At 48.7% G+C, this 24,238-nt stretch overlaps 1 protein-coding gene and 1 long non-coding RNA gene across 6 annotated transcripts in view; one reads left to right on the top strand and one right to left on the bottom strand.

Moving 5' to 3' along the window:
• Window positions 1-20,583, bottom strand: part of LOC111074655 (broad-complex core protein isoforms 1/2/3/4/5) — a 47,886-nt gene extending 27,303 nt beyond the window's left edge. For 4 of the 5 annotated variants that reach the window (XM_022367530.2, XM_022367532.2, XM_022367527.2 and 1 more), the window contains exons 1-3: window positions 6,330-6,532; window positions 4,173-4,785; window positions 87-275 (exon numbers count right to left, since the gene is read on the bottom strand). In XM_022367530.2, coding sequence (XP_022223222.2) covers window positions 87-275; window positions 4,173-4,358 — 375 coding nt within the window. In that variant the 5' untranslated portion in view covers window positions 4,359-4,785; window positions 6,330-6,532. Of the gene's footprint in view, window positions 1-86; window positions 276-4,172; window positions 4,786-6,329; window positions 6,533-20,308 lie in introns of those variants that run through there. The other variant, XM_022367529.2, reaches the window with a different exon arrangement.
• The window catches only part of LOC121405229, a 45,576-nt gene continuing 34,392 nt past the window's right edge, over window positions 13,055-24,238 (top strand). The window contains exon 1 of the long non-coding RNA XR_005968431.1: window positions 13,055-13,743. This is a non-coding gene — a long non-coding RNA (uncharacterized LOC121405229). The remainder of the gene's footprint in view (window positions 13,744-24,238) is intronic.

The following is a 24,238-nucleotide window of genomic DNA, read 5'->3' as shown; positions in this document are numbered from 1 at the left end:
CAGAGACAAATAGGTGGAGAGGGGTGGGTATTAAATTTGGGTCTCATGTCATGGCAGCTAAGGGGGGGCCCCTGGCTGGCACTTACGCTATGCGTATCCTCTGCCTGCTGTTGGGTGAGTCCTGACACACGCAGCACTTCGGCTGTCTTGAGGAAGGACTGCAGTGACTTCTGATGCACATTGACCTCGCCATGATATATGAACTCCACCAACGAATGCAGATCCATGAAGTTCACATCCTGCAGCAGTATAACCGGATGTTTGCAGGGTGTGCTCTAAATAGTGGATAAACAGAGATGGTAGGGGGTTTTGTGATATTTAGTGGATTGTATGGATTGAATGTATTAAATGATTCATTGGCAAAGGAAGAAGAGCCTGCCTGCCTGCCTGCCTGCCTGCCCAGACAACCTTCAAATTGTCGCCCGATTTGAAGTAAGTTTTGTTGTTGTTGTTGTTTCTCTTTACATTTCATTCGATTTCTGTTTCTGTTTTTCAGCTGCTGCCATGGCCCATGCCCAATGCCCCCCCGCCATGTGTGTGTTCAGGGCCAACGCATACCAGTTTTCTCTGCACTTCCCAGCCCTCTCCCTCCATTCCCATTTTCTGTGTGTATCTGTATCTTAGCACTGGCATGTGTGTAACTGTATCTGTGTGTGCTTTGTAAATTTTCACTTATCAAGTGGAACTCCAACAAAGGGAGCTGCTGCTGTTGCTGTTGGGCTGCTTCCACTAGAAATTGGGTCAAGTCTCACTCGCCTTGGATCGTCGCAACGCGCATCCCGAACGACTCCGTTTTTCTCTGTATATCTGTGTGTATCTTTGTATCTGTAGCTTTTGCTGTGTGTGTGTGTGTGTTTGTCTTATTTACTGCCGCCTTGTGCAATTCGCATATTTGCGATTGAGTTAGCGCTGAAAGATTGCCTGTATCTGTATCCGTATCTGTATGTGTGTGTGTGTGGGGTTTTATTTTTTGTTTTTTTTTTTATTATTTTTTTTTGTATTTTTACAGATTGCGAAATTGAGGTCAATTCAACGAAAGACGACGACAATGCAAGGAAAAAAAAGAGGAACGATCAGCAACGCATGCGAGCAGCCAGGCAGCGCTCCTCCTCTCCCCCCTCAAGCACCATTCCACATGCATCTGCTTGCACTTGAGATACTCACACTTTGAGATACTTTCCCTCCATCTTTGCATTTCTTGGACACATCATGCTAATGAAGGGTGCCAGGCGGGGGAGGGGAGGGGCAATTTGCACAGTTGCTGACAGTTCACAAAAAAAAAAAGCCAAACAAAACAAAACAAATGCTTTTAGCAAATGCCAAGCGAACCCATTAACCCCACCTTTGACCCTCTACACCCTCTACCCTCCCGCCAACTCTGCTGCTCTTGTCTGTGTTGTTCTGTTGGCAGTTTTTACACCTAATTAAAATAATGCTCTGCAGTTAATTAAATATTTATGCATAGGCGCAAAGTCGCGAACAATTGCGACGCCAAGTGCCAAGTGCCCAGTGACCACCCCAGCCCCTGCCTACTGCTGCTAGAAGGATCTGCTGCTGCTTTTGCTGCTGTTGCTGCCAAGTGTCTCCTCTACATTGCCCATCGTGCAGTCCAGTTTGGCCATTGAGCTGCTGCTGCTGCTGCTGCATTTTGGTGCCCCGAGACTGTCTCTTTTTTTTGTGTGCTGTGAGCCCCGCCTCTACTTCTGCCGCTGCTGCTGCTGCTGTTGTTGTTGTCTTTGTTGCATGTATTTCAAATTGAATTTTACAAAAGTTCTGTTGCCAGCAAAGTTTTTTTGTATACTAATTTCTTGGGTACATAATTTCCACCCAAACAAAAACGGCCAAACAGTAAAAAAAAAATAAAAATAAATACAAAAATAACAGAATCAAGAAATGCCCCTAAAAGGAGGAGAAACTCAAGAAAAATGCAACTGCGACCCTTTGTTGCACGTTTGCTGTTGTGCCGCTGCCTCTGCCACTGGCACTGCCCCTCCCCCTGCATTTAGTTGGCCTTTTTAACAAATTAAATGCCGACTTTTTCTGTTGTTGTTTGAGAATGAGAGCAGGGAGCAGAAACAGGGCGCACCAAGGGAGGATCTTGCAAACTTTCACGGAGACAGAGAGACGGAGACATGTTCTTGTTGTCAGAGTTTCAGTCGAGAGGGGCAGAGCGGCATGCCCCTACTCTGCCGTTGCCATAGCCGTGTTACCATTGCGTAATCAGAGTCACCGACTGACTCTGCCTCATGCCCATCGCCCATCACCCATTCCCCCCTAAATACATCGCTCTCCTAATTGCAGTTCTTTACGCTGCAAAACGAGGCTCTTTTAATACCCTTACTCCGTGACAAAGAGATGGAAGAATCGCGCGCCCATAATGTATCTGTCGTTGCAGTATCTATATATATCTGTCAGATATTTTTAGCTATGAAATGGAACTACCTTCTGTATCTGCATGCAGAAACGAAACGGAATGAAACGGAATGAAACGGAATGAAACGCTGGCTCTGCGTAGGGTATCCCACTTCGTAGGCCTGCGACCCTAAGATACTTGGCTTAATATTCCTCTCTCTGTCTCTCGCCTCCTCCTATCTTTTCTCTTTCTTGGCCGTGCGCATAATTTGGAACAAAAAACGGCAAATAATAACAGAAACAGAACAGAGAGCAGTACGAAACGGAACGGGAACGGGAACGTAACGGGGAACGTAACGGAGAACGGAAAGCACTAAGTTTTCTATCATGTTAACAAATCATGTCGAAGGACGAGACAAGGATGGGCGGGTATCCTTGAACGAGAGAAAGAGAGAGGGGGGGGGGGGGGACTTTGTAATTTATATAATTTCTACTGCAGCCCCTGCCGCACCCAACACCACTCTGCCACACCATTGCCCCAATGACAGCTCCGTTACAATGCAAATGGCAAACGTTGCTCTTCCTCTGCCACTCACTCTTTCCCACTCTATCACTCTCTCTGCCTCTCTCTCTCCCCCACCTCCCGTGTCGCTCTCTAACTAGCTGTGTCCCTCTTCCACCAAAAAACCGCAATTGCGTGCAAATATTTTCAATGCAGAGGGCTGTGGCTGCCGCAAAAGTTTTTGGCGGGCAAATGTCGACGAACAACAACCGATTCACATAATTTTAATGTCATAATAAAAATAATGAAGCAAAGCTGCAGACCCAAGCCCCCCGCCACGGGGAAGGGAGTGGTGAGGTGAGGTAGAGGGGGCAGGAACATGGAGGAGCTGCATTAGTTTGGAAGTTTACTTTGGCCTGCAACTTGGGGCCGCAGCAACTTCAAGGATTAGCAGGGCAAAAGGCACGTAAATGTGGTGGGGAGGGGTTGGCAAGGCCCAGGACTGGGATCCTCATGCGTTGTTGCATGATCAGGCGACACAAATCAATCATACGTAACGTGGTCCCCCCCACCCCAGTAGCAGTGGCGACAGAAGGAAGGCAGGAAGGACAGGACATTCCAGCAATCGACTAATTTGCACCACAAACCTGCCACAGAGACACCACGAGGAAGGCAGAAAGCGAGGCAAAACTTTATGACATGTTACGGACTGTACACACAACTAACTTCCTTCCTTCCTTCCTGCCTGCCTGCCTGCCTTGCTTTTGGTTTTTGCCCTCCTTTCGTGTCTATCATGGCTGTTGCGGTTCTCCTGCCCCTCCTTTTCGTGTGCAACTAAATAAATTAAAATGCAAACAGAACGCAGTCTATGGCCCCCGGGCCCCTCCTGCCGCAGAGAGCAGTTTCCCTGGCATAATATTTTTTAGCTAAAAGCCACACACAACCGCCCAAAAGAAGGCAGGAAAAACCTCCAACATGAAGACCGGAAAACGCTAAGCAAACTTTCTGTAACGTCTCCGGTAGGGCTCAGCTCCTTCTGGGCTTCTCTTGCTGTCTTGAAGGTCCATTCAAGTTTGATTCCCAGTGGTTTAATTTTCCCCAAATGACTCACGAAAATGTATCTCTCTATCTATGGATATATACACATGCCCCCAAGCAACGGCTGCTGCACATGTGTGTGTGGCATGGCAGATAAAAAAAAACAAAACAGAAAGGAGAGACTGGCTGCCAGAGGGAGACGCAGCTAAGTGGGTCACTCTCTCGCACCGAGCGCGAAGGGAAAGATCAGTGTTATATAGAGACAGAGACGGGGACTCACCTTCAACAATTCGCGGAAGTAGGGACTGCAGGCGGAGAGGACAACGCGATGCGCCTTAATGCTGCGCCCCTCACAGGCGAGGGTGACATCCACAAAGGCCTCATCGTCCCGCAGATTCTCAAATGCCGATGTGATGCTGCTCTGATAGTTGTTCCAACGGAGGCAGAAATGCTGTGTGTCGTCCATTTTGCTTTGATAATCCTGTGCTTGTTCAGTTGTGTCCGGTTTGGGTGTGGGTGTGGGCGTTGGCGTTGGTATGGGCGTGGCAATCGGTGTCAATGTGGGCGTACGATTGGGGGTGGTGTTGATCGATGTATGGATTGCTGCTAGTGTTGGTGTTGCCTGCCGAGCGTTGTGGTCGTTGTTGTGGTTGTTATTGTTGTTGTGATCGTCGTCAACCGACACAACGCTGGCCTTCTTCGAGGTCACCTTCTTGCGTATGTTGGCGGCTGTTAATGTGCCCCCTTTGTATAAAGGTAGGGCGACTTTTGGGTCCCGAAAATGCGGGTTATATCTTCTATCTCTGGAGTTGTTTCCTCTCGCTGTTCTTGTTGTTTTTTATTCTCTGTATTTAGTGGATACTTTTTGTTTTTCCTTAATTTTTATTGTTTAGCTGCAAAGACAGAAAGTTGGAAATTAAAATCAAGTAAAGAAAGTGGAGATATCCATTGGGAACAAAGTTAACTTTGATAGTTCCATGACGGCACATTTTGGCGTTGATTTCCTGCATAAATTTCCCATAAGCGAACGGACATATTTAAGCAGAAGCTGAGAATTGAAGGAATGTACCCTATACATATAGTCATTCCAGACATCAAAGGAATGATTCTTTGCTATACAAGAAACAAAAAAAAAAAGAAAAAAATACTAGACAAATTCCATCAAAAATACCCTTCAATACCATTTAAATAACATCATCCAAATACTATACTGAAAACTGGTTTGCAAATGCATCAACTATTCCAAGCCCTCCCCGCTCCATGCATTACATTTTCTGCTACATTTGCGTAAAGTTTCCGCATTTGTTTGCTGCTTTTTTCCCCCTCCGTCTCACACTCGCTTTGTGCTTCGCAAAATGTACCAAAAATTGTTAACAAATGCAGTTTAAAATGTCAACCACGGCGACGACGCATTTTCGTCGACCAGTTTTCTATGTCACACGGTAAAAAAAACCAAAAACTAAAAAACAAAACAAAAAAAAACAGCACAAAAAACTATCTGCAAGACAATTAGCAGAGTGACGGAGCAGAGCGGGGAGGGGGGGTCAGGGGGTTTTGTGTGCAAACAGCGCAAAAAATTTATAACGAGTGCAGAACCACCGAAAGAACAGAACAGATAAAGAAATGAAAAAAAAAAACAAGGTAAAAGTGAGAAAAAAGAGCAAACGCATCGCAAAAACGGGAGGTAGCAACAACCAAAAAAAAATAGTATAATTATAACAGAAGCAAATACAAAATATATAACAAGCATAAGCATATAACACTTGTACTCCAGAATGTGGAGTGGGAGGGAGGAGGAATGGCGACCGAAGAGAGAATGGTAGAATGAGGACAGCAGGCAGGCACGCATCGCTGATCGCTGCAGGAAGAGAGAGGGAAAGAGAGAGAAAGACACCAATGCAAAAGCAAACGCAAAAGCAAACCAAAAAAAAAGCAATCGCAAATTTCATTTGAATAGCTAAAACATTTGCTAGCATTCGTTCTCCCTACCCCCTCCCCTTTCGCGCACACTCTTGCGCTGTGCCTGCCTGCTTATCGCTCACCGCACAACGCAGCAAAGCTTTTTTTTTTTTTTTTTATTTTTCCACGACATTGAAAGTGAAAACTATTAGATAAGTCCGCTGCCCGAAGAGAGCGCGCGGCAGAGTGCGCTGCACTTTGTAGAGCTGTCCCACACACACACACAAACAAATACAAAAAGCTCATGTATATAAAAATAGCTCCACTGACAGACCCAGAGCAGAGCAGCGCAGAGCAGCGACAGCGCTGCGCAGCTTAGCTCAAGCCAACGGTTCTTTGTCTATGGGAACACACACACAAACACACACACACACCACACACATGGAAGATGATACCGTCATCCCATCATCATATTCCCGACCGGCTCCACTGACCATCTCCCCCCCCTCTGGGTGGTGGGGGGCATGGGGACTCTCACCTTTCTATCCAATTGGATTACGATCAAACCGATGCTGTTGTTACCCTTTCTTTGTGGGTGGTGGAGGGGAATTCCGCCGTTTGAGTTTCAAACATTTTTTGGTGTGTGTTTTGCAGTGTTTGCAAATTTCTTGGGGATTTCTGCTGGCGTATACGCAATTTTATGAGATCTTTTATTTTGTTTTGTTTTTTTTTTTTTTTGTTTTGTTTGGTCACTCAAGAAAATGTACAAAAAAAATTGTATTGTTGAGAAAGGGGCACACACACACACACACACGCGCGCGCGAGATGATGGGGGTGGGGGGTTTTATTTAGAAGTGAAACTACAGTGTGACCAAAACCGTAGCGAACCGAGCGACCGACCGAACGAACCGATGCAGCAAAAACAAATAAACTAAAACTAAACTATTTTGACGATTTCATCGAGAGTGTTGTGTGTTACGGGTGCGGGTGGAGGAGGGGGGCGCAACCGCCCAGGGCTGGTTTGAGGAGACCAGAATCTAGGATCTGATTGAGGATCATCCGGCGGGCGGAGAGAACAACGAGCGAGCGTCGTGTGGAGAGCGTTCTGCGTTTGGTGAGGTCTGCGGTAGACTAAAGGCAACGCTGCTGCTGCCTGGCATGCCAGGGACTGGGTCTGCTGCTGCTTGCTGCTGCTGCTGCTGTTGCTGCTGATTTGTTGCTGCTTGCTTGCTTGCTGCGTTTGGCGACTGCAAGCGTAGAAACTCGACTGAATTCGCGACGAAGAAGAAGAGAGTGCCCGACTCTGCCACTGCCACGGCCAGCAGCACAAACGGCAGAGGCGGCGGCGTCGACGCTGACGACGGCACCCGAAAAAGCGCATTAGGACACACACATGCGAAACTATCCAACAAAATTTTTTGGCAAAATTCTGCCAGTGTCTGGAAGAAAGAGCGAGAGAGGGAGAGAGAGCCGCTGAGCCAGAGCCAGAGAGCGAACGCGCGCACACTCTGTTGGCGTTTCGGCGTCGGAGGCTAGGCGCGCAGGCTGCCCAAAGGATTGCCCAACAGCCAGACAGGGATAGCAACAGGGACACACACTCATGTGTGTGTGTGTTTGTGTTTTTTTTTGTTGTATTTGCACCTGGAATCCATCTTGAACCTGGGCTGCGACAGGCGACCGCCCGATTGCGGCCGTTTTAGAATGTACTAAGAATTCCCAGACGCAGCACACACACACACACGTAGAGGCGCATGCTGCCTGCAGCGACGCTGGCAGCTTTTTTTTTTGGCAAAAAAAAATCCAGCGTCAAATTTGGTTTCTCTCGCTCGCTCTCTCTCTCTCTTTTTTGCTCTGTGTGTCAGAGGTAGTGGCAGATTTTTGTGCATAGAACAAAACTGAAAGCGTCGCAGTCGAAGTCGCTGCCTCTGTCGCTGGGCACTGTCCCTCTGCCAGCGTCGCTGCCCTGGCTGACTAACAACTAATAATAATGGCAATGGTAACAGCATAGACAATGGCAGGGAGAGCTGGGAGTGAGAGTCAGCGACAGAGACAGAAGCAGACGTAAAAGTATCTAAAGCCAGACTCTCCAGGCGCCGCTGACACCACCGATTGGTAGACACTCCAAACTGGACTCCAACAATTGCCTCCAATTACGTCCCCCGATCGAAGGTCTCGCCTGGGCTCGCATTACCCGACACATCATGGGAAGCACTCGCGTTACTATTCCCCCACCCCCCGTCTGGTGGGACAGGAGCAGCGGCAGCAGCAGCGGCTGCGGCGCCGTGGGAAATGTCTACCAGGGCTGTGGGGGAATCGGATTGGATACCTAATAGATCATTTCACCATTCCCGTGAAGCGGATAAGTGTATAGTTATATTTCTTTCTTTGCTGCATATAACAGATCTTCAGTACGACGCTTTCACACACGCACACAGGCAGACAGACACGCCTGCATGTGTGTGGTAGTGTGGCCGTAGTGTTTACGAACTTTCAAGGCTAAATACTATATTTCTGTTGTTTCTTTTTTTTATTTTGTAGCTGTATTATTATTAAATTTTGTTTGGCGCATTTCGCCGCTTGTTCGTTCTCTCTCTCTCACTCCCGTTCTCCCTGACGCTTTCGCACATTCGCATCCCACACTGGCAGCGTCTGCTGCGACGCCGCCGCTGCCGCCAGCAGCCTTCAAAATAGTTCTAGAAAAAAGTTGATTTCGTTGCAGTCGTTTTTTGTTTTCGTTTTGGTTTTTTTTTTTTGCTTTCGGGGGTCTCTCTCTCTCGCAATTCTGCGTGTGTGTGTGTGTTGCGTTTGAATAAAAGCAATTATTTGGCTGACTGCGCTGTAGCTTATAAAAAACCAAAAAAAAAAAAAAAAAAAAAGGAGGAACCGAAAAAAATGAGATTAGATAGAGAAGTAGTTTATTCAGTTGGAAACTAAATTGTATAATTCCATTAAAAATAGACCAACACCAACACACTGCATATACATATTTCCGTTCCGATCTGGCTCTAGCTCATTATGACATTCCCATTCCTTCCCCTTCCCCTACCCACCCCACCCCACTCACAGCCGACCCACTACTACTACCTCTTCACAGATCTAGCAAATTGATTAGCTTCTCGCACTTTCGGCTACATCTTTCTCGCTCTAACCTCCATCTCCACCATATGCGCAATGCTAGTGTTTGCAGCAGTGCTGCCCGCTAGATACGCTTTATTTTCTGATAAAATTTGTACATTTTTTTGTTGGCATTTTTTCGCACGAATGCACGGGTTTTCATGCTAATGTTTGTAGCAGTGCTGTCAGCTAGTTTATTCTGATAAAATCTGGCTTGTTTTAAGCTAGCGGGAATTGCGGCTTCTCCAAGGTTTCCATCCCAAAACAACTCTTTGATCAAGAAAATACTATAAATAGAGCTGCATATAAATATTGTATGGATATTTACAGGTGAAATATATTTTCGTGTGAGTTCCGTTTGTTTTTCATTCGCTCTTTTTGCAGGTTAGCTTTAAGTTTTTGCGCAGCACTGACACTGGAACGTGTGCAAACTTGTTTGCCGCCGTTATCTTCTTTCTCTCCTCCCCCCCTTCCATCGACATGTCTTTGCGCTCTCTCTCGCGTGTCACTCTTCTATTTCTACTCCTACTTCTCTCTGCTTTTCTTTCATTATTAGCTTCTGTCGGGTGTGTGTGTGTGTGTGTGCGTTTGTTTGCTTTTTCTTTCTTTTTTGTTTGTCCGAAAACTTTTGTGGATTTCTTTTGACTTTGCTTTAGCTTTGGCATTCGTTATTCCTATCGTTGTTCCCCCGTCAGTTCTGTTTCTGTGTGCGATTTCTATTTTCAAGGTTATGCGATTTAGTTATGCACACACTCACACTCACACGCACCTACTGCCTCCCCACTGCCACTATGGGGCCCTCTGCCGGCGCTTAGACCCGATGGGGGCACCATATCATTTTTATACCTTTGTGCGCTTGTTAGGGGGGCCAGGGGTTTAGGGGTAATAGGCCTTACCAGATGTTTATTTTCTCACACCCGAAAAGACCGCCTTTTTTACATATATTGTTAATTATTGGGCTTCACCCACGACGTATCAGGTTGGTTATGGTTTACCTAATGGAGCACCCCCCCGCGATCTACCAAATCACTGAGAAAAGGGGGATAAGCAACGCTTTATTAACCACCGCATGGGAGAGCCCCCGGCCAGATAAGACCTCTAATTGTACCGGGATGGCCAAGGTATATCATGATTCCGCGGAGCCCCCGGGTTGCGGGACGGAAAGCGTCTACGTTGGTACTCCACCCCACTTTTCAACTTTAAACGAAGGTGTCCCAATAGGCCGGACCACTTTTCGCTAAGAACCCTCTATCAACACACACCCCTTGGCCTCCCACACCGATGGGTCCTAAAGTGTTATTTTTAATCATCATTGAGATAAACCACACTAAAACACGTTGTTCTTTTGACCACTAAACCCTTTTGATATTTACAAAATGGCAACTTGGCTATAGGGCACTTTCCCACCCACCCCGAGATTAATGAGTATTGTTTGGTTTTTTTTGCCCGTACCAGCGTGACAGCGGTTATCCTGACCTTCGAGTGGCGCCCAACACGGAGCACGTGAGAGGAGCGTGCTTTAATCCACAGAAATGGGTTGCGGAGGGGCCCTAGTGCACTGTCTCCATTCTTTTGTGTGTGTGTGTGTGTGTTTGAGTTGATTTTAGTTGCTGCTGTCAGGTCGTGTACCAGCACCATTCCACCATTATACAATTCCCACCTACGACAGTTTACAAAACATTAAACAAGGTCAGTCAACAAACAACATCTACACATGGCCCCACAGGCCCCACCCCCCCATTGGCAACCACATCACATACACATACACATCATACATTCCCACACACACACACACACACACACACACACACCGGGGGCCCAGTGGGGCGACAGTTCCACTTGTTGCCGGCTAGACGCTCTGGCGCTCACATCGCACACATTTCCCATCCCACCCCCTTCCGAGGAGAGAAATGCCGGCCAAATGTAAAATCTAACGTCCAAATCACACACAAAACCCCACACATAAAAGCACACACACACACACACGTGACGAGTGGCAAAGAGAGAGAGAGAGCGCAGGGCAGCCAGCCACACAGCACAGCACAGCCAGAGCCATCGAAAGCGAAAGTTCTGTGTAAAAACTAGTCAAAGAGGGCAGGGAGAGACGATGGCGATGGCGATGACGATGACGTCGCAAGGCACCGTTACAGCAGCCCCAGAGTAGAAATGCAGCACGCTGTGTCTGTGTCTGTATGGCTGTGTGTGTCGGGTGGGCTAGACAAATGCTAGACAGACGCAAGCAGAGACTGAGCAGAGAGAGAGACATTGGGAGGGAGGAGGGAGCCCCCTCTCACTGCAAGTGCACCACGTGAACTGAACTCGTCTGCGTCCAGCATAACGGGGCATTACATGGCATATGCATAAGCAAATGTACACATACTTTTGCACGTTGCTGTGTGAGTGTGTGTATGCTAATGCTATGCTACATACATATATAGGACATGACCGGCACAGTAGTGGGGTAGGGTAGGGTAGGGTAGGGGATACTGGTACCCTAGTTGCACCTGATTAATGCGTGTTAATTAGCCCATTAGGCTAATTGCAGGCAATGAAGGGGGTCGCCAGACAACACCTAACCTCCAGTGCCTCCTCCATTCCCAAACACTCTTCTCACACCGTCAAACCCAAAAGCAAACATAGAACATGCCCGGGCGATTGAGACAGCGAGAGCGATAGAGAGAGAGAGAAATGAGATAGCAGACAGGCATACATATAAAAACAATTCAAAACAAAACCCAATTCTTCAACTCGAAAACTGAGTCCAAGTTCAAGGTCTCGCGTTCATCGTCTGCTCTGCTCTGCCTCGCCGTCACCGTCTGCGTCGCTGCCGCAGCTAGTTGCGCATAATAGAGACGATTGTCGTCTGGCAGCCAGCCACATGTGCAAGTGTGTGTGTGTGTGTGTGTGAGAGAGTGAGAAACCAACATTAGAAGGCAGCGCAGCCAGCGCTTTTTTAGGAAGAGAGAGCGAGTCCAAAGCGTGCGAGTGTGAGAGAGAGAGAGAGGCAGAGGCGAGAGAGCGAAGCGTTGATGTGTGAGAGCGTTGCGGACAAACACCATCTCGAAAAGGCAGCAGCAGCAGCGCAGCACAGTCCCAGTCACTGCCTTGTAGCTTGTCTATCGCTGCTGGAGGATTGGAGGTGGCGGGAGGGATCCACTTGAATAACTTAGACAGGGTAGGGGCTAGCAGGGGGATCGGCAGACAGCAGACAAGCACAAAAAAAGAACTGTCTGCGGATCTGTGTCCCTGTCCCCTGTCCTTACCCCCTTCTATGATCGGAGGCCTTGGCTTTTTGTGTTAATACATATGTATGTGAGCCTCTGCCGCCGCCTGCCTGGCTGAGCTTCCTACTGTGCCTACATCAGAGCCGATCCGATCCGATCCCCTCCCCCTACCGGCAGACAGCAGACAACTTTTGTCTACGCTTCAACTTCTTTTTGCGACTTCCACTCCTCCCCACTCCGCACTCTACCGTAGCCAGCCCAGTCTTTGTTGCTTTAACGCTGACAAAGTTGATTTCTATTGTTAGTGCGCTGCGACTGCGCCGTCAGCTTTGGCTCCCCGCTTCCTTCCCTCTCTTACTCGCCCTCTCTCTTGCTGTCTTGCTTCCTTCTCTGTTGCTGTAGTTGTTTTGCATTTTTCGCTAATTTGACCTTCACCTTAACCTAGTCATCGTGTGTCGGACATTCGGTCGTTTACCCCGCAGCAAAATTCAACAAATCGCGAGCCAAAGTCGAAAAAGCTCTCTGTCCCGTTCGCGAGAGATTGTTTATGTGTGTGTGTGTATGCGCGGGAGTGTGGGAAAGAGCAAGAGCAGGCGCAAGAGTAGAAGAGTATCGTACCTCCTAATGATGCTATGCTAGACAAGCAGCGCAAATCCTATGCCTCAAGCCTAACTTCCATGAGTTAGAGGGAGCGTAACGTTTGAGCATGATCATGCAATGCACTCAATAGATTTGTCGCTCGAAAGCTCTCCGCTCTCACTCAACTAGTTTCGTGAGTAGTTTCTGTGCGGTTTCTATTTGAGCGGTTTCTGTGGGACTCTTCCTTCTCTCTCTCCTATTCGTGTATCTAGCGCTCTCGAAAGCTAGAAAACTAGCAATGTAAACGGCTGCTCGGCAAAATAGTTTCGCCGCTAGATCGTGGCGGTGCCGCATTTTCCGTTTAGTTTTGAGTGTGACGCGTTCGGCTTTGGATCTGTTCCGCGGAAATGGTCGTCCCCATTGGAGTGATCCCCGTGGGGAGTTCCTTTGAAGGTTTTTGTTTTGTGCCTGTAACAGTGCCAGTGCCTATGCCAGTGCCTGTACCCCCAATACCCGAAGAGGAAGGGGAAGTGAGTGATTTGTGTTTTTTTTTCGTGTGTGCGCGCTGTCGTCATCGTCTGCGTCGACGCTGCTGCAGCCGTTGCTCGGGGCTTTGAACTGTGGCTGGCGCGTTCAACTGTCGGGAAGCGTGTAACTCCGAAACGAACCGTGCCCGTTCGTTCCATTATCGCTCGAGCGGCTCGCCTGATAACTGTCCCTCTCCTCTCTCTCTCGCTCTCTCCCACCCCCTGGTCGACCACTTCCAATCAGTCAATTGTCCTCCCTTTCCCTTTCCCTCCTCCATCTAATGAACATTGAACTGCAAATTGCAAAAACGTACGAAAATAACAAACAAACGAAACGACGCCGTCGCTGTCGCTGACTGTTCTAGCGGGACTCCGCGTCGCTATACTCCGCGCCCGCGCTGACCATATCGTTGGGATGGGGTGCATTCACCTCCGTGCCCAAAACTCTCTGCTGCTGCTGCGCCCACGTCGCTCTATCGATGATGTCTCCTATCTGCCAGAGATCACTGTAAGTAGTCTTTCGTTTTGCTTCTGTGTTGTTACTGCGCCATTTCTGCTGCGTCTCGGGTTCTGTTTTTTTTCTGTTTTCTGTTCCGAAATTGGAAATTTGCATTCCATTGGCCAGCCGCCTGGGAACGGGTTGGCCCGTCGTTGACGTTGGCAAAATAAAATGAGCAAACGGCTACGTAAGAGCATAACGGTATCGAATAGTAGGGAATAGGCAGCCCTGTCTGTCCCACAGGTTGACGAGCGGGGTGGGCGGTGCAAAGAAATGCGCTTCTAAGTTGCCAAGCGCAGCAGTTAATATTTTTTTTTAGTTTGGTCTGTCGACTGGAAATGGGGATTCGGGAAAATTGAAATGCGAAATGCACTCAAAAAGTTCAAGCAAATGCGAATAATGTAAAAGGAAACAGCGCAAAAAATAATAAAACGGCAAATTACTGGCGGAGAACAAAAGCCTCCGGAAGGGGGGGGGTGCGCTCGAGAAGGAGAGGAGGAGGCGGCAGCAGGAGGTGCAGAGTGACCGAAAACGATGTGAAAGAGAGGGAGAGAGAGCGAGAGACCAAGCAAAAGTCGCGGATCTGCAGTCGAAAGTCAGCTGCGCAGCCAACGCAATGAATGTGCTCTCCCGCTCTCACTCGATCTCTCTCTCGCTGTTGCTGCTGCTGCTGTGCCTGTGTGTATGTATGCGTACAATTGAATTCGCATTACATGGAACTTGGAACTTTGTTTGCTTTGCTGCTTTTGGCTTTGCCTTTCCAACGCTCTCATTCTCTTTGCACATTCCCCCATACCCCCGTTTTGGGTGTTGTCATACATATTGATATGGCGGCGACCGTAGAGATGCATTTACATGTGTATTATTTGTGCGTGTGTGTGTGTGTGTGCCAGCTCATTAATTTTATAGACCATTTTTCGCAATATGGCACACAAGCACACACACAAGCTCAAATATATATGCAGGCGATCAATTGACACACATATGCAGGCGCATATCGTATATAAAGAAGGAAAACGGGACAACCCAGCCCGCCCCCTCCCGCTACTTTACCGCCTATCCCACAACCGATACCCCCTTGAGCTTTGTTCTGCTGATTATTCGATCGCACACGCACAGACACGCAACACACACACACACACACACACACTAAACTGGCAGGCATACACAACAATGTATTAGCATTTCTCATCAAAAAGCTGTTCTGCTGCCGCAGTCGCTGCGTTGCTCGCTCTACTCGCCGCTGCTGCTGGCTGCGGCTGCTTGGTCGCTGCTGCGAGGTTAAGAAACTTTTTGGGTTTAATAACATTGCACAAGGTTATTAGATAAAAAATGTGTTCAGCAAATTGTGCGAGTGAGATAGCGAGAGAGAGGGAGAGAGAGAGAACTTTGCGATCGACGATGCCGCCTCCGCTGTTGCTGCCGCATGTGCAATATACGAGTGTGTATGTATGTAGGAGATTCCAGATATATCTTGGAGCAAAAGAAGTCGCGGGGCCAGTTGCTGCTGCTGCTGTTGGGGCTTATTTTTAGGCACACAAACACACACGCGCACACATGTGCATATGGGGCCAGGCAGTACTTTTTCGGGACTGCCTGCAAATGCCGTTGATCTTTTGGTGTTTTTTATATTATTATTTTATGTTTTTTTTTTTTTTTTGAATATCAATGCACTGTGCGAGGGTGGAAGAAAAGCGGTAGATATTGGAATGGAATGGGGCTCAATGTGCATCATGTGTGTGTGTGTGTGTTTGTGTGTACCAATTACGGTTTCCTAGCACACACACATGGACTGGGGGGCTTCTGTGAGGGTTACTGTGGCACAGTCACGGCCACTGTCACTGTCACATTTACCGTTAATACTCGTCTCGTATTACCCGTCGCAAAACGAAGCTCTCTAAGCCTTAGCCAACAATTTTTTTTATATAACACACACGGACAACCCTCGCCCCGATCCGACGGCCCCGATGTAAGCTGAAACCCCGAGACAAGACGACAAGAGATCGAAGAAAAAAGAGTGCACAAGTGAGTGCAAAAAAAAAAAATGTCAACGAAAGTGCTGAACGGGGTGGGGAAAGATACGGGGGCAGCCAAGCAGACACCCTCCGCCATTCCACCATCCACCAACAACAACAGCAACAACAATTCCACATGACACTCATGACCAACTGACTGACTGAGCCAGCAGCAGGCCTGGAAGCAGCGTGGAAGCAGCATGCAAGAGTGGAACAGTGGAAGACGAGGAAGGTTGATGAGCAAGAGGATCAGCCAGGGAAGGGAAGGGAAGGGAACGGGAAAGGCAACGGAACGGGACAGAAGTGCATGGGTTGTCTGTCGTCTGTCGTCTGTCGTCTGCTGCTGCTGCAGAAAATAGAAACATCGCGAACAAAATGTAGAGCTTTAAGAGGGCGAAAGGAGTAGCAGGCAATGCAAAAGAGAGAGAAGTGAAGAGGCAGCGAATCAGAGGAGTGGAGTGGAGTGGAGCGGAGAGGAGACGTGAAGTTGTAGCCTCTACTATCTTGTTGTCCGCTGTCTAGTCTGCGCTCCCTCTTTTCACTCTTCTGCCTGCCTCTACTTCTGCCTTTGTCCCTACTTCTCCTATTTGCTGCCTTTGTCCCTCATTCCCTCCTCCTCCTCCACCATCGAACATGCCATTTGTTTGTCTATCTCCAGGGTTTGGCCTTGGAGTAACCGTTTCCGAGAACTTGACTCTCGATTGGAGCAGCCCAGCCAGCCAGCCTATTCCTTTGCTCCATTCCACTGTGCCTCCACCCCCCCTGCTTCGCCAATGCTGCTCCCATGATCCCCATGATCTGTGCCTACTTTGTCGATAGCGATAACTATGCACTTGGTTGTTATTGCTGTTGTTGTTTCTGTCTCTCTTTTGTGTTTTTTTCTGCCTCTTTTTGTTTTTTTTTATTTCTGTTTGTTTTTGCTAGTCTTCTCCTCCCTCCTTCCAGTCATCGTCGCGTGGCCTTGAATGGCACCATCGTCATCATCATCATCATCATCATGATCATTATGATGGCTGTGCCTGGGCTTTGTGTGCAAGTTGTTTGTTATTGCATCTGTCTGTCGCTGCAACGTGTGTGCATGTGCATGTGGATGTGCTTTGAAGTTGCAGCCAAACAAGTGCTCTCTCTCTCTCTCTCTCTCTCTCCCCCTCTCGCTTTTCAATGAGTCACCTCCTAAAAAGGGGTGGGGGGGTGGAGAGGGAACTACTATAGGAAATGGTGTATCTATCTGTATGGTGTGTGTGTGTCCACTTGTGCGACCGACCCGACCGACCGCCTCAATTGGCCGCCGGCTGTGACTCTTTCTTGCTTTCTGTTCTGTTCTTTTCTGGTTCTGCTGTTCTGTTGATTGAGAGCCAAGGCTAACGGAAGTAATGCCGCCGCCGCCGCCGCCGCCGCCTCCACCAACACACCCTACACACCCCTCTCTCTCTTGGGAGAGAGAAGGCTTCTTCTAATTGCCCCCCCACGAGAACGAACTCCGAACGACTTCTGTTCTGTTCTTTTGATTAACTGTAAATGGCAAACGGAGCAGCGCATCTCTTCTTTCCACTGTGCTGTGCCTCTCTGGCCACTGCCTCTACCACTGTTCCTTCGCCAGCTCTTTCACTTACTTCTTTGCTTTCTTGCTCTCCTACTATTTCCCGTTAGTCCCTTTTGAGCGGAAGAAGAAGCCCTAAAATGTTCAGTCTTCGCTTCAGTTTTACTGTTACTCGCTCACTCTTTCTCTCTCTCTCTCTGCGAAACACTGGACTGAAACTACTCTCTCTCGCTCTCTCTCTCTCTCTGTGGTGTGGTTCCTGGAACACGTCTCGATTGCATGATTGCAAGGCAGAGGAAGAGGCTGGCTGGCTACTGCAACAATTGCAGTCAACCTTGAATGTCGGCCACTCGCACACAGCCACACACACACAGACACACACGCATAGACACTGCAAGCTTCACTCTCGCTCTGTCTCTTCCTCTCCCTCTCCCTGCGACGATGTCTAGTCTCCTCGTCAGGCAGCGGCGGCGGCGGCGGCGGCCACCAGTTTGGCGAGTCTCTGTTTTATTTTTTTCTAGTGCCATCATCATCATCATCCATCCCTATCCCCATCCTCCATGGCTCCACCACGTGTGTGAGTCGTCGTCGTCCCTTTCTCCCTCTATCTCTCTCCCTCTTTCGCTCGCTCTATCTATGTCTGTTGTCGTAGTCTGCTTTCTGGTCTCTGGCTTCCTCTGTCTCTAGTTTCGTGCTTCTCTTTTTTTTTTTTTTCTTTTTTTCTGCTGTGTTTTTTTTTGTTGTTCCTTTTTTTTTGCTAGGCACACGCTTCGTTGGCTGCTGCCTGACTCTGCCTGCAATTTTCATTCAGTTTTTCTCTCGCGTCGTCGTGCGACTGACTCTCTGTAGCATGCCCCCCTTCTGCCTGCAGCCTGCAGCACGCGGTGCAGGAATGCAGAAAAATGTGTTAGTGGAGTAGTAGCCATTACGTCACCTAGGCTCCCTCCCGACTCCCCGACTCTGCCACTGTGTTGCATGTGTGTGTGGTGTGTCTGTGTGGCAAGAGTAGGGTACCGGTCTTTGTGGCTTTTGTGGGGATGCGAATGGTAATGGCGGGCAGGGCGGGGGGGCGATGTGAATTCTGGATGTTGGATGTGGCCCATTGTTGTTGCCTGTCGCCTCTGTCTGGTCTCTGGTCTGTGGGTCTCGGTCTCGGTCGCCCTAACAACTAACCAAAGCAACAGCGCGGTGGGGTGGAGTGGGGGGGAGCTAGTCGTAGACAGAGGATTTCGGAGCCCCCGCATCTCGTTGTGTGGTTGAGTTCGTGTCTCCTCTCTCTCTCTCTGCTGTCTCCTTCTGTCCCCTTTGTTGTTGTCCCATTTTTCTGGTCCCCCCGCCCCCCATGCCCCACGTTCTACTGCGCCTGATGAAAAGCGAAAGCGAAAGTTGTGGAACATTCTCAACCCGCTGCTCCACCGGTGGATGGATGGCTGGCTGATCGGCGGCTGCACCGGCGCCTGCTTACCTGCTGCTGCTGCTGCTCCTGCTGCTGCTGGTCTTAATCCTGTGGTTTCCTGAGTGCGGATATTTCGGTGCTGTGTTGCTGAGGTCAAAGTTGAGGTTAAAGTTGAGGCCGAGTGAGGGTCTTTCACTCTCTGACTAAAGCCACACGAGGTTGCAAGGTTGCAAGGTTGCAATTTATGTGTTGCGGGTGGCAGGTGGCAAGGATCTGATCCTGATTTGTACGCCAAAAAACAATTTACTTAAAAATCAACAAAACAAACAACAAAAAAGAGGGGAGAAAAACAAAAGAAAGGACAAGGGGGGGCAGTGAATACACTTTGTGGGGGGGTCGTCCTATGCCGGAGCTGTCCGTGTCCGGGCGGTTTACGGCGGTTTTTTGTTTGCTGTTGTTTCGGTTGCGAAAATGAAAAATGATTGTGCGTGAGGCCGAAGAGCGGCAACGGAACGGATCGGCGGATGAGCTGCCACACGAGACACGTTGTACGTTTGTTCGGTGCGACGCTGAACAGCAAACTGCACTTTTCTGGGTCTCGGGTGGGTCTCTGCTTCGGTTTCGGCTTTTGGCTTTCGGCCCCGCAGTCGTGCCTCTGAGCCGAAGCGCAGTGCCCAAGATCCTCTGCTGCCTTGGCCCTGGCGAGCTTCGGCAAACTGCAGTCAGAGCGACAGTCGGCAAAGGCCGAAGAGCCGGAGAATGGCACAGCCAAAGAGGAGAAAAGAGAGGGGGGGGTGTGGACAGGACAGGAAGAGGAGGTAGAAGCGAACAATGCATTGACGACGGCAGCAGAGACGCCAGCAGAGATCGGACGTTGCTGTTGTCGCTGTTGCCGCTGCCTTTTTGCAGGGCGGCTACTGTGCTCCGCTTTCGTCGCTCTGCTCTGCTCTGCCCCCGCACCCCCCCACACCGCACCGCACTCCCTTCCCTTCCGCGTATGCTGCTGCCTTGAGTGACTTCCTGCAGCTCGGGTTATGTCTTTGTACATGTGTATGTGTGTGTGTTTATGTCCCTCTGTATCTTTGTATGCAGATGCACCGAAAATTTGCACGAGAACGTGGGAAGGGGATCGAGCAGTAAGGGGGGGCTTCTAGGCCACGACGATTCTCCATCAAAGTGCTAATGACTGAGAGAGAGAGAGAGAGAGAGAAGAGGAGAGCCAGGGAGAGCGCGAGGGAGAAGTAGCCGAAACTTGAAGTTGAACTTAAGATAAGAGTGACAGAGAGAGAGGGAGAGAGAGGGAGAGAGAGAAGACAAAGGCAGCTGCTGCATCTCTCTCTCTCTCTCTCTTACGATCAAAATTGCACAAGACCAAATGTCCTTCATGTGAATAAGAGGGAGAAAAAGCCCCAGGAATCAAATTTCAATGTGTGTATCCGAGAGATTTCTGGGAGATCTTCAGGATTTATAGATGGCAGGAGGATCGATTCCAATGGAGAGATGTGATGTATGGCTGGAATGCACTTCCTTCCAGTGAAAATGAGGATGTGGGGGTGGGGGTCAGGGGCTCAGGGCTCAGGGGCTCAGGGGGGGGGGGGGTTGAGGTTGGCGCCCCTTACATACCTTGCGGCTGCATTCGGCCTTTGTCAGTGCATAGGCAGCCACGCACATTGCGGCGCGGGCGGGCATGCGGGGAAAGAGTCTCTAAAATTGTTCACTGATTCACTTCCCTCTCCTTCTTCTTCTTATCTGTATCTCTTTATCTCTTTTTCCTATCCTTGCTCCTTAGCCGCTGTTGCACTGCTTCTTCTTCGGCTGTTCTCGACTGCTGCAAATCGCGCGCGAATCGCGCACAAAATCTCTCCCTTCGGATCCTTTTTTGTTTCCCCCTTTTTTCGCGGTTGCACTTGTCAAAAAAATTTAAAAAAAAAGTTTCCAACAGAGTGTCCTCTTTCACGAGACTGTGTGTGTGTGTGTGTTCTGTGTGTGTTTGAAAATTCAATTGGAAATTTTTAGGCACAAAAACTTGAAACGGTAATTGAAAATTTTGGAATATTTGGGGTATAATATATTTGGAATATACAATATTGTATTTGTTTTTTTTTTTTTTTTGTGCGTTTGGTTGGAACTAACTTTAGTAACTGAACGAACCGATCGGAATCGAAAAGCTCAACTGAGGTTCCCCCGAAAAAAAATGCAATGTTGGAATATGTGTGTGTGCGCCGGAGTGGAGTGTGTGAGTGTGTCGCTGCTGCTGCTGCTGCCACACACACACACACATACAGGCCTACGTCTGCCCAATTGAATCAGAGAATATATATCCCCCCGCTGCCCTAACCCTGCTCTCTTTCCCTTGCCCATATATACATTATGTTTTCGCTTTTCGCTCGCCTTATTTTTTTTTGTATTTTTTTGCTCGCTTTTTTTTGTTATATACTTCTCATCGTCGTTGTTCGTCGTCTGCCGTTCGTCGTTGTCGTCGTTTGCTTTGCATTTGTTGTTGTTGTTGTCGCTGTCGTTGGCTTCTTTCAGTTTTTTGGAGTGCAGCGACGCCGACTGCGCTGCGTTGATCGCGCGCTGCATTTTTACACAGTGAAAGCCAGCGGCAGCAGCGGCAGTACCCGAAAAAAAACACAGCGAAGAACGAAAGCAGCGGGACAGCAGCGGCAGCAGCAGCAGCAGCAGCAGAAGCAGCAGTGTGCGTGTGTGTGCGTGGTTCTGCCTGTGTGTTGGTGCGGCTCTTTAGAAGTTTTGTTTATTCAAAGGCCAGGCGGCCAGGCCACAACAATTTTTTGGGGGAAAATTGTAAAGACAAAAGTGTCGTCTCTGAGAGAGAGAGAGAGAGAGCGACAGAGAGAGGGAGAACGCAACGCTGCTGCTGCTGCGAGTGTTTGCTCTGACTGGAGATCGCTGCCGCAGCAGCAGCAAAAAGCCCTCTGCAAATAGACGGGAACATTGCAACTTTCGCTGTGTGTGTGTGTGTGTGCCCTGCCCTGCACGCATACTCTCACAACGATCTGTGAAGCGTTTATCAGCGCTCTTACTGCCGATGGGTTGAATGGTGTGGTGTGGTGTGGTGTGTGGGGGGCGGTGCACCAATTGAAAGTGTAGCCCACATTTCACATACAACAAAAAAACCAGCAGAAGAAACCCCAATCCCAGCCCAACACACCCAATACAAAAAAATACACCTCTTTTTTTTTGAGTTAATTTTTTATGTGGAAGACGGCGGCGGCCTGGTTTTTTGCGTTTGTTTTTAGGGCCCCTACCGTTACACACCCTCTGCCCTTCACTGCCCTGCCCTGCCCTGCCCTTCCCCGCTTTACTTAGCAAGGAGGCCTTTCTGCTGATGTCGGACACTGCTGCTGCTGCTGCTGCTGCTGATGAATCTGCGACTGTCGACGCAGACTTGTTTAATATTTTGGTTACCGCATTTTATTACACGACGACAACGACAACGACGACGACGACGACGATCTCCCTCCCCTCTGGCTGCACTAACCCAGTTTCCCTCTCGCTCTCACTATCTCTCCCTCGCTCTCTCGCTCTCGATCTCTTGGGATCGGTTGGAAACGGGTTGCCCCCAACCCCGCCGCACTGCCCTTTGCTCTCCTTCGCATCTCCTTGCACTCAAAAAAAAAAAAACCAAAAGATTGCCAAATGGGCCCCGCGGCCCTGAGGGACACAGGCCTGCTCTGTGACAGTGGCGGGGGGGATAGTGCCTGGAACAGCGGGAACGGAAGAGGGAAGCATAATAAGAACTTGTTGCCACTTGCCGCATCTCTTGTTTGCCCATATATTGTTTTTTTTTTTTGGACTCATTGTTGTCGCTGCGTTTTTTTGAGTTTGATGCAATTTCCCCTGCCCCCCCCTACCCCTTGAGTGGGGGGGGGGGGATCGGGCTGGGCTACTATGTCTTAAGCCTCTTTTATGCGTGGCGTATCGGTTTTTGTGCTTGTCGCGCACTTGTGCTGTTTGCATTTTTCAAGAATTGTTTTTTAATGTTTTCTGTAATTTTTTTGTGTGCACTTTTTTTTTTTAAAGGTTTTTTGGTTTTTTTGTTTTTTTTTATGGGTTTTTTTTTTTTTGGTTTTGCCTGTCTCGCTGCGCTCCCTCTCTCCTCTCCCTCTCCCTCCCCGCGACAGTGAACGAACAATTCTCGTATTGGCGACCTTTAACCGATTTATAAATGAAACCGCATATGAGAATAATCGTACGTATCTTTAGCTATACATACATACATACATACATACATACATACATATATACATATGTATGTATGGCAGATCTGTCGCCCATTCAGTTTTTTCTTTCTTTCTGGCTCTGTCGGTTGGATGACTCTTTCAAGATCATCCCAAGAATGTCACCAATGACTCGGCCACTGCCACGTTTTTTCTCCCCCCCCCTCCCCCTCCTTTCTCTTCTAAGCAACGTTTGCCATGGAGAGAGCCTTGCACAAAAAAAAAAAACAACAAAAAATTACAACCTGCCATTAACCCCTACCTAAGTGGGGGGGAAGAGCGGCAGGAGAAGGAGACCTCGACAACAACCTCAAAGCAGAGGCAGCTACAGCGACAGCGACAGCGAATGATCGCATTGAACTTGTCGCCGTCGCTGCTGCTGCTGCTGCCTGCCTGCCTGCCTGCCTGTTCGTTCTAATTGGAGCTGCATTGAGGGTGGGAGGGCAGCAGGAGAAGGCAGGCGCATTAGTCAGATACTCGCACATTTGTTATCTCTCTCTCTCGCTCTCTCTCCTCTCCCTCTCTCTGTGAAGGCCTAATATCGTATGCGTGCATTGCCCGCAGCGTCGTCGCCTCAAGGCAGCAGAACGAGCGCAGGCGATCAGGCGTCGTCGGCGGCGTATACGTAATATTCCGAGAAGGGTCAACGACGGGCAACCCACGACAATGGCAGTGGCAGCAACAGCAACAGCAACAACGCGTTAGAGATCGCCCCCCCGCCCCCTCTCTAGACAGGCGGAATTGTGTTTACAAGAAAAAAGCTTTGGGGAGGAGGTTCAATGACCGCCAAGGCGAGGGAATCAACCGAATGCGAATCACCGATCCGATGCGATGCGATATACCCGTGAATGCGAGAGATTCCACAAGAGTGAGAGAATTTCGGGTACGAGGCGGAAGGGAAGAAGCAGAAGAAGAAGTCTAGCGAGCAAAGAGATTAAAAGAAATTTGGGGAATGAACACTGATGGGCAACTCCGTGCAAACGGAAACCCAATTTGATTTGAGGATTTTGCTCTTTGTAGAGATTTTTTTTCGTAACAGTTCTTGGATATTTTGAGGCATTTGTAAAGCGTGGGAGAATCAACGTGACGAAAGGCTGATAAGCTACCAAAGGAAATGAATAACAGAGTCTTTAATTGTGTTCCCAATTGATGGGAAACCCCCCTTTCAGCAGCATTTAGCATTAATGGGCAAACATTCCAGAACACTGAAAAATACAATCTGTAATTTATGGAAACGAAAGCAGAACTCTGAGGGTTCCAGTAAAAGAATTCTGTTCAGATTTCGAATGAATTTGAAATGAATTTGAAATCC

This window comes from Drosophila obscura, unplaced genomic scaffold (genome assembly GCF_018151105.1).
Source record: "Drosophila obscura isolate BZ-5 IFL unplaced genomic scaffold, ASM1815110v1 contig_84, whole genome shotgun sequence".
NCBI classification, from domain to species: Eukaryota; Metazoa; Arthropoda; class Insecta; order Diptera; family Drosophilidae; genus Drosophila; species Drosophila obscura.
The sequence above is the reverse complement of the archived record's forward strand: the minus strand, read 5'-3'. Positions and strand labels throughout refer to the sequence as shown.